The 13860-nt window shown below is 41.7% G+C and overlaps 1 protein-coding gene across 1 annotated transcript; it reads right to left on the reverse strand.

Annotated features, from left to right (window-relative positions):
• Positions 1-5298: 5298 nt before the first annotated feature.
• gal3st2 (galactose-3-O-sulfotransferase 2) lies at positions 5299-10140 on the reverse strand (the record flags this gene model as incomplete). Its single annotated transcript, XM_079733734.1, is given in 6 exon segments — positions 5299-6090; positions 6351-6671; positions 6783-6894; positions 7072-7194; positions 10069-10092; positions 10094-10140. Coding segments are annotated over 6 exon segments (1419 nt in total).
• Between the last annotated feature and the right edge of the window lie 3720 nt (positions 10141-13860).

Raw genomic sequence — 13860 nt, forward strand, 5'->3', positions numbered from 1 at the left:
GGGGCCAGTTAACTTCAACATAAACATCAGTTTAGCATCTTTGTGAATTGGGATTCAAGAGGCCTAAAATATTCCCGTTTATAGAAAATAAAATAAGTCCAACCAAATTTATTTTCACTGTTCTGTATTTTCACTGGTCGGGCCTGCACACCTGTTGCACATTGAGCAATCTGTTTCCACGGGTTGAACCAGGCATCACCGCACACACTCAACGAGATCTCCTGGATGGCAACAAGGAGCACCGGGTCATCTATTTTTTTCTACAAACATTTACAATGAACCGGTCTTCCAACACCACCACCCTGCGTCCTTGTCTCGAGGAGCCCGAAAAAGTCACCCAGGTGGCTCATGGCAGCCACCCAGGTGGCGTGTCGCACTGGCGTTGCTGCACTGTAGTCGAGTATGTGAGGGCTAAGGGTGTGGTTATCCACTTCAGTGTGGTTCTTCTCTGGGGGATCCAGACAGCCTTTTGCCTCATGGCCCCAAGAATCTGGTAAGACTATAGAGACACTGCTGATGTCAGAAAGCAGCTGATTCCAATGTTGCTGGGGTGGGTTAGCTAATAACTAACAGTAACAATTTAAGTTTTGTACTTGGTATACTATATTTGAATGCACATAGAAATGTATCTGCTGTTATCCAAAATCTAAAATGCATGAACACATTGCTTTATGTATATGCATTAGCATCGGCCTTGTTAGGCTTTGGCATCTGAGGCTTAATCACTTCTTGTTTTATGGAAATCCCAGGATCTCAAAAATAAATTCTTTATATAAATAAGAATAATAATAAGTAATTCCGATTAGCAATAAACACATCAAAAATAATTATATTGTCGAAAAAACTGTATTTTGAATGTAGATAAAATGCCCAAAATTTTTGCACTAAAAAAGCACCAAAATATCGAGCTTGTTTATAGAACAACATTCAGGGGGACAATCCCGCTCTACATTTGTCTGGGCCAAGCCAGTGAATGTCCTCATACCCAAGCAATGGCCCTGTGCATCAGTGAATTTTTAGAGGTAATTATGAATGAATGTTACATGTACAAATATAATAATGTAATACACTGTGCTCCTATTCTTCATCATAACCTCTGTAGAGTTGCCTCTAACATGGACCCGCAGGTGGGAGGTTTGGTCCAACGTTAATTCAAGTCTGAAATGCAACGGGGATCTCCAGGGACAATGTTTCAAACAGTACTGTGGCAACTTTACTACCAAACATAAATATCTAGTGTCCAATTATCCTTTTATGCCACCGGGACAATAAATAATCTACCTTTTTCTGAAAGGTAATTGTTATTAAGGTAATAATAATAATTGCAAATGTTCTCTGGCAGATTTCAAAAAGGACAATGCTCATGCAGTTTCTGTCATTTCATAATTTAGGATTATATTGTTCTTACGCACATTTGTATGCTTCATACTGTGCTTTTCAGCAGGCCTGGCTCTGTGATACTTTGATGAGCTCTGTTTTAATGCCTTGAGGGGCTGTAATATACATCCATGTGTGCAACTCTGAGAAAGCATGATTATGGATATTCAATAGTTATAAGGAGAGAGATAACAGACAAGAGCAGAACAGAGCCATCCCTGGACGGGCTTTTCTCACTCTCCTCCCATCTGGCCAACGGTAGCAGAGCAACCATCCCCGCATTAACAGCCTCCCAGACACCTTTCACCTCCAAGCAATACCACTTTGTAACTGACACTTTGTTGCCTTTTTTGACATTTTGCACTATTTGCACTATTCCTATTTATTAGCGTGCCATGCACAAAGTGTGAGGCAACCTATTGTAATCCTTAGTGTTGTTATTATTCTGTCACTTTTGACTTACACAGCCTAAACCGCTTGCACACTTTTAATGAAACTTTCTACAGCTGTAGACGCTGACTCAAGATTAACAGAGCGAAAATATTACACTGACTGGCCCAAAGGTGGCGCTATAGCAATAGTCCAAAAATGCTAACTTTGAAAAGCGTATTTTGTGACCCCTTTAACTTACAGTCATGAAACACACAGTCATGAAACCCACACATGCATTTCCTCATGACTTTCTTGGGATAGATTTACGACCATCTTGAACTTTGCTAAAAACACTAAATTCCCTAAGGATCCTAGGTTTTTGAACTTAGAAAACATCATCTATGGACCATTGTCTTTAATCTGACATAATGGGAAGTCACCCAGGAGCCATTGAATTCCAAAAATGGTGTGGTTTAAAACGTGTAAAAACTTAAATGCTTATATCAACATCAAAACAGACTCCTATGATCTTGAGTCCAATACAAAAGTTGTTCAGAATCAAATTATGAACAAGATGAAGTCTGAATATCTAATTTAGGGCGTGGCATTGAAATGGCCGAGGCCTGTGACTAAAAGGACCACAGTTCATAGACAGAATGTTTGATTTGAGTGGGACCAACTTATTGGCTGTTGGGGACCAAAGCTCCAATTATTCAAGTAAAATGAAGTCCATTGACCAAACAACACAGCCGCCAGAGGCTCAAAATCGTCCAAAATTAACGTAATGCCAAAAGCCAAGGTAAAAACCAAACATAATTTAACTTGATGTAGTCAGAGGCACATGGGTCAAGATGAACCTTTCCAAATTGTATCCATATCGGGCTATAGTGAGCGCTATAACAATTCACTGAAAATGCAACCTCTCCAAATTGTACCCAGATCGGGCAATAGGTGGCACTATAACAATTAACTGAAAATGCAGACTTTGGACGGCCATATTTTCTGACCCCTTTCTTCAACAGTCATGAAATCCTGTAGACATTTTTCTCTCCTCCTGTTGAGCAGATTTTCCTAGGAAACCAAGAACCTGTAACAAAATGGCAGCTGGACGTCCAAATTAGCCTAATCAATGTTAGGTGACTAAAGGCGGGGTTAACTTGAGTCAATCATCACCAAACTTGGTGTACTTAAAGAAGTTCATCAAAATAGGACTATAGGGGATGCTAAAGCAATCAATTAAAAACTTTAGAGGCTCATAACTACTCAGCCTTTTGACGTACAGTCATTGAAGTTTGTTCGCCCATCACCAGATCCAAGCTGAGGCTATTCCAGCCTTATCAACTGTACGCAAACAAAAAAGGTCTTGATGGTGTGCTACAGGGACTAAATGGTTTATCAGGGTCTTCATGGTCTGCATCAGAGTCTTAATGGCCTGTCAGGGTCTTAATGGTCTATCAGGGTCTTATTGGTCTGCTTTAGGCTGCTACGGCTTGCGGCTTTAATTTTATTTTGTAACTGCTTGCTTGCTTACTTATCTGCACTCTCTCTATCTCTCTATCCCTTTTCTTTTTCCTTCTTTGGACTTTTTTGAGTGGACCTTGAAACTTCTCCATAGGTTTATCTGTCTGCTGTACTTATGATGAATAAACTTCGATATGATTTTGGTAGGACAGATTAATAGTGAATAGCTGTTCTATCAAATCAGAATCAAATAGGCTCTTAAATGTTACCTGCAGCTTGTATCATTATTTTTTTTCATGCGTAAATGGAAAGAAAAATAATAATGATGGAGAAGTAGAAGGTGTCCTTGGGCATCAGCTTTTCCAACTGTGGGATGCAACAAAGGTTAGAACGGCGCACAGACCTTCGTACTGAGGAAACAGTTATGTAAAATCACAAATGAGAGTAATGCATGACATATCATGAGCGTCAATATTTCAAAAAGGGATACCAGAGAAGAGGCTTTAGATTCTGTTATTTATTCAGCAACCAAAACCAGAACACAGATTTAATGTTAAGCAAAGCCCAAATACAAAATATTGCTTTTCAAACAATTTGTTCACCTGTCCAATGTAATCTTTCTGAAAGTATACATGGTTTAGTCCCTTAAGTTGAATAACTGGGGCAGAGGATACATACAAAAATACATTCTGCATAGGTGTGTTTTGTTAAGTTACTTTGTTATACACACATAGATACCATGCCCTGTATTGGCCCAATCTGTGCCTATTGCTACCATTCATCACAGAAAATAGTAGAAAAATAAATATATTTAAAGACTTCTTGAACCCGATAGAAATCATCCCTACACATCTAAATAGCTTCTGCTTATCTTGTATCACATTCTATAAATTATTTTGACAAAGTGCATCAGCATTAAGAACTTGTTTGTGCTTTGATTTTAAAAGAGTGGATTATTCTACAATAGAGAAATTTGTTTTCTTTGATAATATACAGGATGCCTTTCTACTAACACAATGTAATGTATAGCTGCCACAAGCATCAAGCTCTCTCTCTTGTTTGAGTTATCCTGTCCCTCTAAGAACACAACATCCTATTTTTGTCTGACCAGTGTGTGTGCCTAAACCGTTACTCCTCTCCAAATCAAACAAAGAATATCAGCAAATATTTCATGAAGAGACCATGTTGAGGGATCCAACAAGGATGAACATGTTTTCAAACTGATTATCAGAAATGCCTCGCCTGTTTCTTTCAAAAACAGCAAAAAGGTTTCAAACTTGTTTGGAGCCCTTTTAAAAGGGCTCAGTCCTCGAAATAAACATTTATTCAACTGTTTTCCATTTGCAAGTTGTGACATTACAGATTGTTTGAGATGGAGGACTTTAGTTGTGTTAAGGACCCTGCGGAGAGCATGGTGAAGTATCAAATGCACTCGGCACTCAAGACCAACAGCGATGATGATGATGTTCTTTTTTTTTTTAGTTATTTTGCACTGAATCACATCCCATTCAACTTTCATGTCATATTCAAGTAGATTTAGTGTGCTGATATTTCATGTGATTAATGGTTTCTTTTAATGTGAGCTATATCAAAGACGATTTTCTGAGACAACGATGATTTCCGAATCTAAATGTGGAGTGTGCTCTGTGCATACGTTTGATATTCTGTCCGGACCCTGAGACTCCTCAAAGTCGAATCCCCTGGATTATGCCAATACATGAGAGTGACAAAGTGGGTTCTCAATTAATCACTAATTGCTTGTTCTGCTTTGGGAGATCCATCAAATCCCACAGGTTAGCCTGCAGCGAACCGCCATTACCGATAAACCTCCATCCTGGTCCTCGTGATCAATTCAAGTATAATTTCAGGAAAATAGCTTGTTAGGACAAAGGCTTTTTCTGTTATTGTTGTGTTTCATGTTACATAAAATATTATGTATTCTATAATAGGGCACTTCATGGCCTTTTTTGTTAAATAATGATCAACACTTTGTTCAGTACAGTACATCTTTGACGTTTTTTCCTGAACGAGACCTGTATGCAACCTAAAGGTTTGGACCTGGTTTGCTTTGAGTAGCACAGCACCAATTCAATGTTGAAACTGTTTCCTGTACAGATAGTCTGAGTACTGCAGCTCGGGCGTGATAAGCTTCTGGCACTTCATCTTGGCTCGGCCTTCCAGAGCTGCCTTTAAATTATAGCCTTGGATAACAGCCTTCCCATACTGGAAGGGCTTCATCCTGACGTCCTTCACGTGCTCGGGGTTCACAGGCCCGCCGTCCTGGAGGCACGCCGCCCGCAGCTGATCCCGCCGCCCGCGCAGCCGGCCCACCTCCCGCGCCATCTCCTCTCGCCCTACCTCCGCGTCCACCCTCCGCCAGAAGGTGGCATTGAAATGGACGTACAGGCGCCAGTCCAGGGCGTTCCACGCCTCCACCTTGGACGCGATATGCGGCGGCGGCGTGCGGCGCGACCGCTCGCTGCGACCATTGAGCTTGAAGGACACCACGTCGTCCAGGGACCAGCACAGCGCGTGCTTGAGCAGCACCATGGACTCGTCGAAGTACTCCAAGATGAGGACCAGGTGAAAGTCCCGCTCCACGGACTCCACGGCGGCCTGGGCACGTGCCTCCAGGTCTGTTGAGTTGTAGGTGACGTCGTTGTCGAAGCCAAAGTCGAAAGCCAGGTTGTTGTGAGCGTACTGGTTTTCGGCCACCAGGGGTTTGTAGTTCCACCAGCAGCGGTCTAGGAAGTGCTCCAGGCTGGTGGAGTTGCGGAAGGCCTCAATGCTCTTGTAGTAGGTGAAGGCGGACTCGAACATGGTGACGGGGTGCCTCATGATGGAGAAGTAGAAGGTGTCCTCAGGCATCAGCTTTACCAACTATGGGATGTGACAGAGGTTAGAACGGCGCACAGATCTATGTCAAAGTGACTGAAATAAAAGTGCTAGAAAGAATGTTCTAGAATGATTTTCAGTGCTGTAGCATGCAGAGCCTTTTAAAAAATGGATGTCAATGTTCATCTTTAGAAGATGAAGAAACAGGAAAATTGGATAAATGGTCTAGTATCTATCATCCATCTAGGATCATCTGGAAAGATGAATCTTTTCTTAGAATAGTAGTATTGTTCCACAAAGCTCACCTCAGGTTTGTTGAACCTCAAGTGGTTGCAGATGATGTGGTACTCCTTCCCCGTCTTACTGCGGACACCCTCCACATAGGAAGACTCAAAATGGTAAGGGTAAAAGAACTGGTGGTTCTTGTTCAACGGGAGGCCAAAAGTCAAGTTCCGTGCATCGCCGTAGCGATACAGGATGTTGACGATGGTGCTGCTGGCCGTCTTGTGCGTCTTAAGGAACACAATGTGTTTTTTGGGCTGACAGACACTGCCGGGGCCTGAATCTTTTGGTTTGTCTTCACCTTGAGTCAATTGTTGCCTGACACCAGTGGGGTAACTCTCTCTCTGAGGATTCAAAAAACAGTTTTTGGTTGGTTAGTGGAACCTTTTCCGATGTCCAAAAGATCTGAAGGTCTGTATTGTTGCATGTATTGTTGTCTCATGATGTTCTCTTACCGGGGCTGTTGGCCCCTCTCTGACTGCCGTAGACACAGAGGTAGGGTTTCGCAAGGTCGCTGATGACTCATTGACCCTAAGGGTCATAAATCCCTCACTCCCTTTGTCATTTCTGGAAGGAAAGAAAGCCATATAGTCAGTTTCATATAAGTTAATATGCTCAACTACCCGAGACCCCAACTTTGAGTTCATTACAGAATCCCTGTCTGCTGGCCTGGCAACCTGCCCTGACATTACATTTATAATCAGAATTTTCTTTAAGGATCATTTATTATGCATGCAGATTTACCTGGTGTCCATTACATCAAGCAGGACCTCGGCGTACTGAAAGGCAAGGCAGAACACAGTGAAAGCCATCAGAGCCACCCACATGGTTCGCCGCTGAAGGCTGCGCCGCAATCTTCCCAAGCACCTGCAGAGGGCAGTCAAAGCATGTACATGAATTCAACCCGCAAGGTGTGTATTTTTTTGTTTATCGTTCTTTAACCAGACAAGTTAATGGAGAACAGATTCTCATTCTCACAATAAGTGCCACAGCACAGCAAAGGCAGAATTAAAAATGTATTTGGTTGAGTTAAGTTTCTTAAGACATACAATGTTTACATCATATGTCATATATATTATATAGTTTTTCTAAGTGATTCCCATTTGGCAACCCTTCATGAATTGCATTTTTTGTATGCTTCACCTGCTTCACCTTGGCAGCCCATGTAAACCTATGCTGTGATTGGCTCAAGTATTTACAATAATGTTGATCTCTGTGATAGAAACACCAAAACAAAGTGATATATATTTGATTTTCCATTTCTCAGGGAAAACATTGCCATAATAAATGACATTTCTGACAGCGTTTGTATTTAGAGGCAAGAAATTGGAGCTTAGCTGTTCTCCTGGCACAAAAAACACTGACATGAGCAGAGAATATGACATCCTCTGGCCTGCCTGCACTCGTGATTGCTGGTAGCACCTCCTAAATTGTAAAAATTGAGGACAACAGGCATTCCAGGTTGCTTGAAAAATGCACATACACATGCCTCTATGTCTTTAATCACACACAACACACACACACACACACACACACACACACACACACACACACACACACACACACACACACACACACACACACGTTACTTACACAAACCCATAAATGATGCACACCAACACACACACAGACACACATGCAGACAGAGAACAACGCCTAATGACAGACAAACAGATATGTTTGTTTGTCATTGGGCCAAGTGCCACGAAAACACACTTAAACGCAGAAGCAGTAAACAGAGTCTATCAGAGAGGGAGAGAGGGAGGGAGGGATGGAGGGAGGGAGAACCCAAAGACATTTTTAGCTTGCAGACAAAAAAACAATAAGGCAGAGACCATTGAGCATACTGCCCTCTGGTTCTTCTGAGTTAGGGCAACATCTGAAGTGCCCCCCTCCCCCGCCTGCCCCGCTGGCTAACCCACTGTTCAAATATGCTCCCCAGTGAATTAAGAGGCAGCTTTCGGTAAGAAATGCTTCCAGACAGCTCATGTGTCAGAGCCTATTGCCCTTAACAGTCCAGCGCAGCTGGATGATAATAAAACACATTTTTCATGTCTACATTTTGAAAGAATATTCTTGACTTCATTGTGTCTGTCCGACAGAGCATTTCATCTGGACTACAGGTATGCTGATGTGGCTCGTAGGCAATTCCCCCCCGCCCCAACCCTCCCCTTTAACCCATGAACTTGTTTGTACATTTAAAGAGAAACAACCCATATGTCTATAAGTGGATAAACAAGAACACATTAACTGAGACAGGTACAAAGCGTTGTTCTGATGCTTTACTTAGATAGGTTAAGCAAAAGATATATGGCTCCACAGACTGCTACTTGTTCGATTGCCGGTGCATTTGCAAGGCAAGGCATTTCTTTCTATGCCGGTTTTTACTGAGGCGCAGGTGTGAGCATGTCCATGCTTAACCCTCGTTCTCCACTCAGCACCCGCTAAGGTCAACCCATTCAATCCCATAAAACAGAGACATTCAAATCAGTGTCTCGGCACGAGAGAGCGAGACAACATTCAAATGACCTGTGGAATTGGATCTGGGTTCAGGAACCGATACGGATTTGGTTACCTGTCGGCGTTCAAGCCTAGCGTGATGATTGATTACCAGGCGTAGTCATGGGCCGTAACGTGCAACAACAGGCTACAAAGGGCCTCATGTGGGTCACCAGCAGACACAGGTGGTGGATTTTATCTTCAAAGGCCATCCAGGTTGTCATTGTTGACCCATAATTCAGCAGAGACTGCTCGTCACACAGTTCGGTTTCAGAGTGTAGATCGTATGCTTTAGTCAGAGATTACATATATTATTAAGTAGCATTGACTGCCATTCTGATTGCCAACGTGAAGGGAAACAATGTTTTGAGACTGAACACTGACATCATTACTCCATCCATCCTTGTTTTCTTTGCAAACATGATTGAAAGTTACTTTGGCTAACTTTAAATTGGCGTGTGCTGGTTGAGAGCAAATAAATTACAAGAGATCAACTATAGGCATGGTCAATGATCTGCATCTCTACTGTGGAGCAGAATAATTTTGGTCCACATTTGGAAGTCTATTTTCTACAGGTTTTAACATGAAGGCAGGCTAGGAGCTATTAAAGCAATTATTTATGCAGCGTCAATCTCTGGTCGAGGCAGGTTGAAGGTTCAGTTTAGATTGAAGCTGCTATATAATAATAATAATAATAATAATAATAATAATAATAATAATAATAATAATAAATTAATACTAAATTGTATTTATAACGCACTTTACATCAACGACTCAATGACCTCAAAATCTCTATATGCATTCCATCAGACGCCCACATTATAAACCAAGGTGAAAGTGCTTTGAAGCAAGTCAAAGTCATGTGGCACAGTAAGTCAACTCCAAAAATGCAACGCTTGCTGGCTTACATCACAACTTTTGCTTTAGGCTACTATGTTTTTGCTTTGTGAGAATCATTGATATTCAACTTTTCCACATGTGTTTAATGACGAGCCGCACGAATTGTATCAGAAGCGGAGATAGCGGCTCCATCTACAGTGCTGGTAGTTGGACTAAGCAAAGTCACATTTATGGTTCTAGACATCGATAATATATTCTTACAACAACTATGTATTTTATTCAGGACTCGGGACTATCAGGAATATTGTGTAAAAAACAAACAAATACTATAATAATGTAGCGTAGGGCTACTCTGAAACCGTTTATGTTTCTTAAATAAAACAAAATGAACGTTGTACTTACGAAGCGCATTGGATGGACGAGATGACAGGAGGGGGATTGATCCATAGCAGAGTTACTGGGTGAGGGGCGCATCTCCTTTACCTCAGGCTGTCCTCACACCGTGCCGTCCCATCCACGCTGCAGGAACGGCTGCTCTCTCTCTCTCTCTCTCTCTCTCTCTCTCTCTCTCTCTCTCTCTCTCTCTCTCTCTCTCTCTCTCTCTCTCTCTCTCTCTCTCTCTCTCTCTCTCTCTCTCTCTCTCTCTCTCTCTCTCTTTTACTCGAAGTTCCCATGTGGAATCTTCTGGTGACGTCACCTCCACAACCATTCCGTCAAATCGGAATGGTTAAGACTTGGATGGGGTGTGGTGCGTGTGTGCTCGTGTGTGTACTCGTGTGTGAGTGTGATGTCAACCGAATATATCACACAAGGTTAAATAGGTAAATTCTTGGTTCCAACCAGAATATATGATGGATACTAATGTTTGCATAGCTTTCATGGTGGCATAATATTTTGGTACCATTAATTAACATTAATACAGTAATAAGCATTAACTAACAATCAACTAACAGTTAATTAGCAGTTAACTAATGATCTAAAAAGTATGTACTAATGGTGTTCAGGATGACTAATGGTGTTTATCTAAGGTAAGGGTTTAAAAGTTAAAGGGGACATATTATACCACCAGGTGGGAGTGTGACGTCACACCTGGTGGTATAATATGTCTCCTTTAACTAAGGTATTTATACATTATTTAGGATGGGTAACCCATACTCCTTACCCATTACCCATAGCCCAAACCTCTACACTAACTCCTATGCTGATGCTATTTAATAATGCTCAATACTACATAAACTAATTATTATTATATCCTTTATTTAACCAGGTAATTCTCATTGAGATTAACATTTATTTTACAAGAGAGACCTGGCCAAGATGGACAGCAGTACACAGTTCCAACATAAATACAAGACAAAATACAAGTTCAACACTGAGTGCAATTGTGAAAATACATTAATGTCATTGACTCAAACATTTGTGATTTTCAATGGAGTCCGACGTCAAACTGTAACTCTAATGTAGTAGACCATAACCTAACTGTAAACTGAATGTTAGTTAATTATCACTTTTGTTACCATAGCTTTTTTTTTTTGTGTATGTTTTTGGGTGTCTTGGTGCATCTGCATGTGTGCGTTTGTGCTTGTGTATGTGCATGTGTGTGTGTGTGTGTGTGTGTGTGTGTGCGTGCATGCCTGTGTCAGCTGTTTTCTACAAGCCAGTTCCCAGACTCTCTTAGAGTACACCTAGTGAGAAGAACACTGCCTGTCGCGCCCGGGCCCAATTGCCATCATGCCTTCAGTGGGAACGGATTAAGTGCCATTACTTTTTTATTACTGTGGCAATTACCTTTTAAAACTGTGGCCGATTGGCAAAAAAAGAAGAAGAAGATTGACAAAGAGCCCCAGTCGCGGACCTTGGGACCTTATTTCAGCTGTTGTCATAATCTAGAACATAGTCTACATAGAGAATTCTTTAAGACACTCAGAAGATATCTGTAGGCCCCTCCCCAATCCTCCAGCAGAAAGGCCTTTTGAGAAGGGCTGTTTTGTAGTCCTTATAATCCCGTGTCAGTGTGGCTCTCTGGTTGTAATGGAAACGAGAGGTAATGACAAGCTTGTGTGTTGTTTTTTATTTTTTTTGTGTGGGGGGGTGGGTTGTGGGGGCACAAACGCCTGCTTTGTTAGGCTCAACAGAGACGTAAACTGAGCCCCTGGTAGTCACCCCGACAGGGGTGAACGTAGCATTGTGCTAATCCAGCCCTCTGACCCCCCTCCCCCGGCCCCCAAACACACACACACACACACACACACACACACACACACACACACACACACACACACACACACACACACACACACACACACACACACACACACACACACACACACACACACAAACACAAACACACAACGTACCTTTCATGCCCACAGGAGAGGCTGCAGGTTGAATTGGGGGCTTGGGTGCGGTGGGCTTGGGGGCCTTTGGATGGCTCCCTCCAAGGCAGACAGTGGAGTTCATAGTCATCACAGCCCAAATACCTTTCACTCTATTTGATCTGCTGGAACGTGTACATCATTCACCCTCTCAGAGGTCAGTGCTTTATTTGCCTTTTACACTTCCTTTGACACTACCCCATCCCTGCCAGTTTTAAGTAAAAACAGTCAGGGATGGGGACTCATAAACGAAGCACCCCAGTGTTAATTTATTTTCATTATGAGAGGTATTTGAGCCTGATTCCGCAATGACCACAAGCCGAACAGTATTTCACAGTTGAAGGATGACTGCGTCACTCGACTGCAGGTACAACCCAGCCACCACAGGAGAATATAGTTATTTGTATGTTTCTGCAAACCCCTGATACGTTGAACCTCAACATTTATCCTCCAATATAATTGGGGTACAGTGTACTTTCTGGTTATGAAATAACTTAAAACATAAATTTTAATACCCACCACGTATTTCAAACATGTGGAACAATGAAATGTATTTTTTAAATGATTGATTCTTTGTTCCTGTGATAAGAATGGGACTGAATGTATGCACAGTTCATGTTGTTCACGAGTTTATGAGTTCTATGTAAAGTTTAACTTACACAAACCCAGATTCATCACCTTAAAAGTGTTAGTGTAATTGTAATAGTGTAATTACTTTGGTAATTAACTAATTGAAAGATGCTTGAATTCAGCCAGTTTTTAATCCAAACCAAACAGTACGCCCGTTGCCATAACAACATAATGTGCGTAAAGTAACGTAGGAACTGCCGTAAATTGTTTAGTTTTTAGCTAAACTGGGTTCCAATGTCCAGAGAAAAGAGACAGCTGAAAATCTATTTGTGAAAGCACAACACAAAGCTAATTTATACAAATGACGCAAGTATACATTTTTAATGCACGTCCAACGAAAAAGCAGTCAAACCTGTAGCCTCAAATCAGAATCATTCACTTATTCATAGTCATAGTCATACTCCAGCGCCACACCCAACAGCATCTCCCCTAAATGACCCCTTATGTGTGAGAGGTCCTTCCTCCTTCTCAGCGGGAACTCCACTAGTAATGTTATGGAGTTCATAATAGTTATTTCATTATAAAGATGGAATGGGGAATCTATTTAAACTATCTCATTTATCAACCATCATCCAAGGTGTGTGAGCAGAAGGATACAGTCTAGTATGCTCTTCAATAAGATTTAATGTCTTCGTTTTCAGATTAAACACTATAATATTTTGGTCTAAGTTTTTAAAATAAACACTTTATTATCACTTTTGGATAAACAATTAGTTAGCTAGTCTTCATGTATAAACTAGGCCAAAACAAACACGTCTTTCTCTCATTCGGTGTGTGTTTGTGTGTGTGCTGTGTGTTTCTCTAGTGTTTGTATGTTCCCCTAGGCCTCAATACCGCGGGGTGACAGCCAGGACCCCGTAATATTTTTAAATTGTAGCCGTGGTCCCGATGACCCCCTAATGTCTGCAAGCACCCACCCTACCCACCCTTATGGATATGGAAAAGGATCGCTTCTCCCCCCCGGAGAATAACATCTGGTCGGATAACAGAGATGGTCTATTTTATCTGAGATCATTTAAGATCATTCTCGCACAACAGGAAGTGACATGATCCGTCACTGAGATGTCATAACCAAGCTGCATGGAAAACACATCACGTATGGGGGGCCTATATATAAGGGCATTTCACTTATTAAAAGTATAAGTTTTGATTCCCAGGGCCTAGCCCAACGGACAGTGATTTAATTGGT

Source organism: Pollachius pollachius (assembly GCF_949987615.1).
Source record: "Pollachius pollachius genome assembly, chromosome: 3".
Lineage (NCBI taxonomy): Eukaryota > Metazoa > Chordata > Actinopteri > Gadiformes > Gadidae > Pollachius > Pollachius pollachius.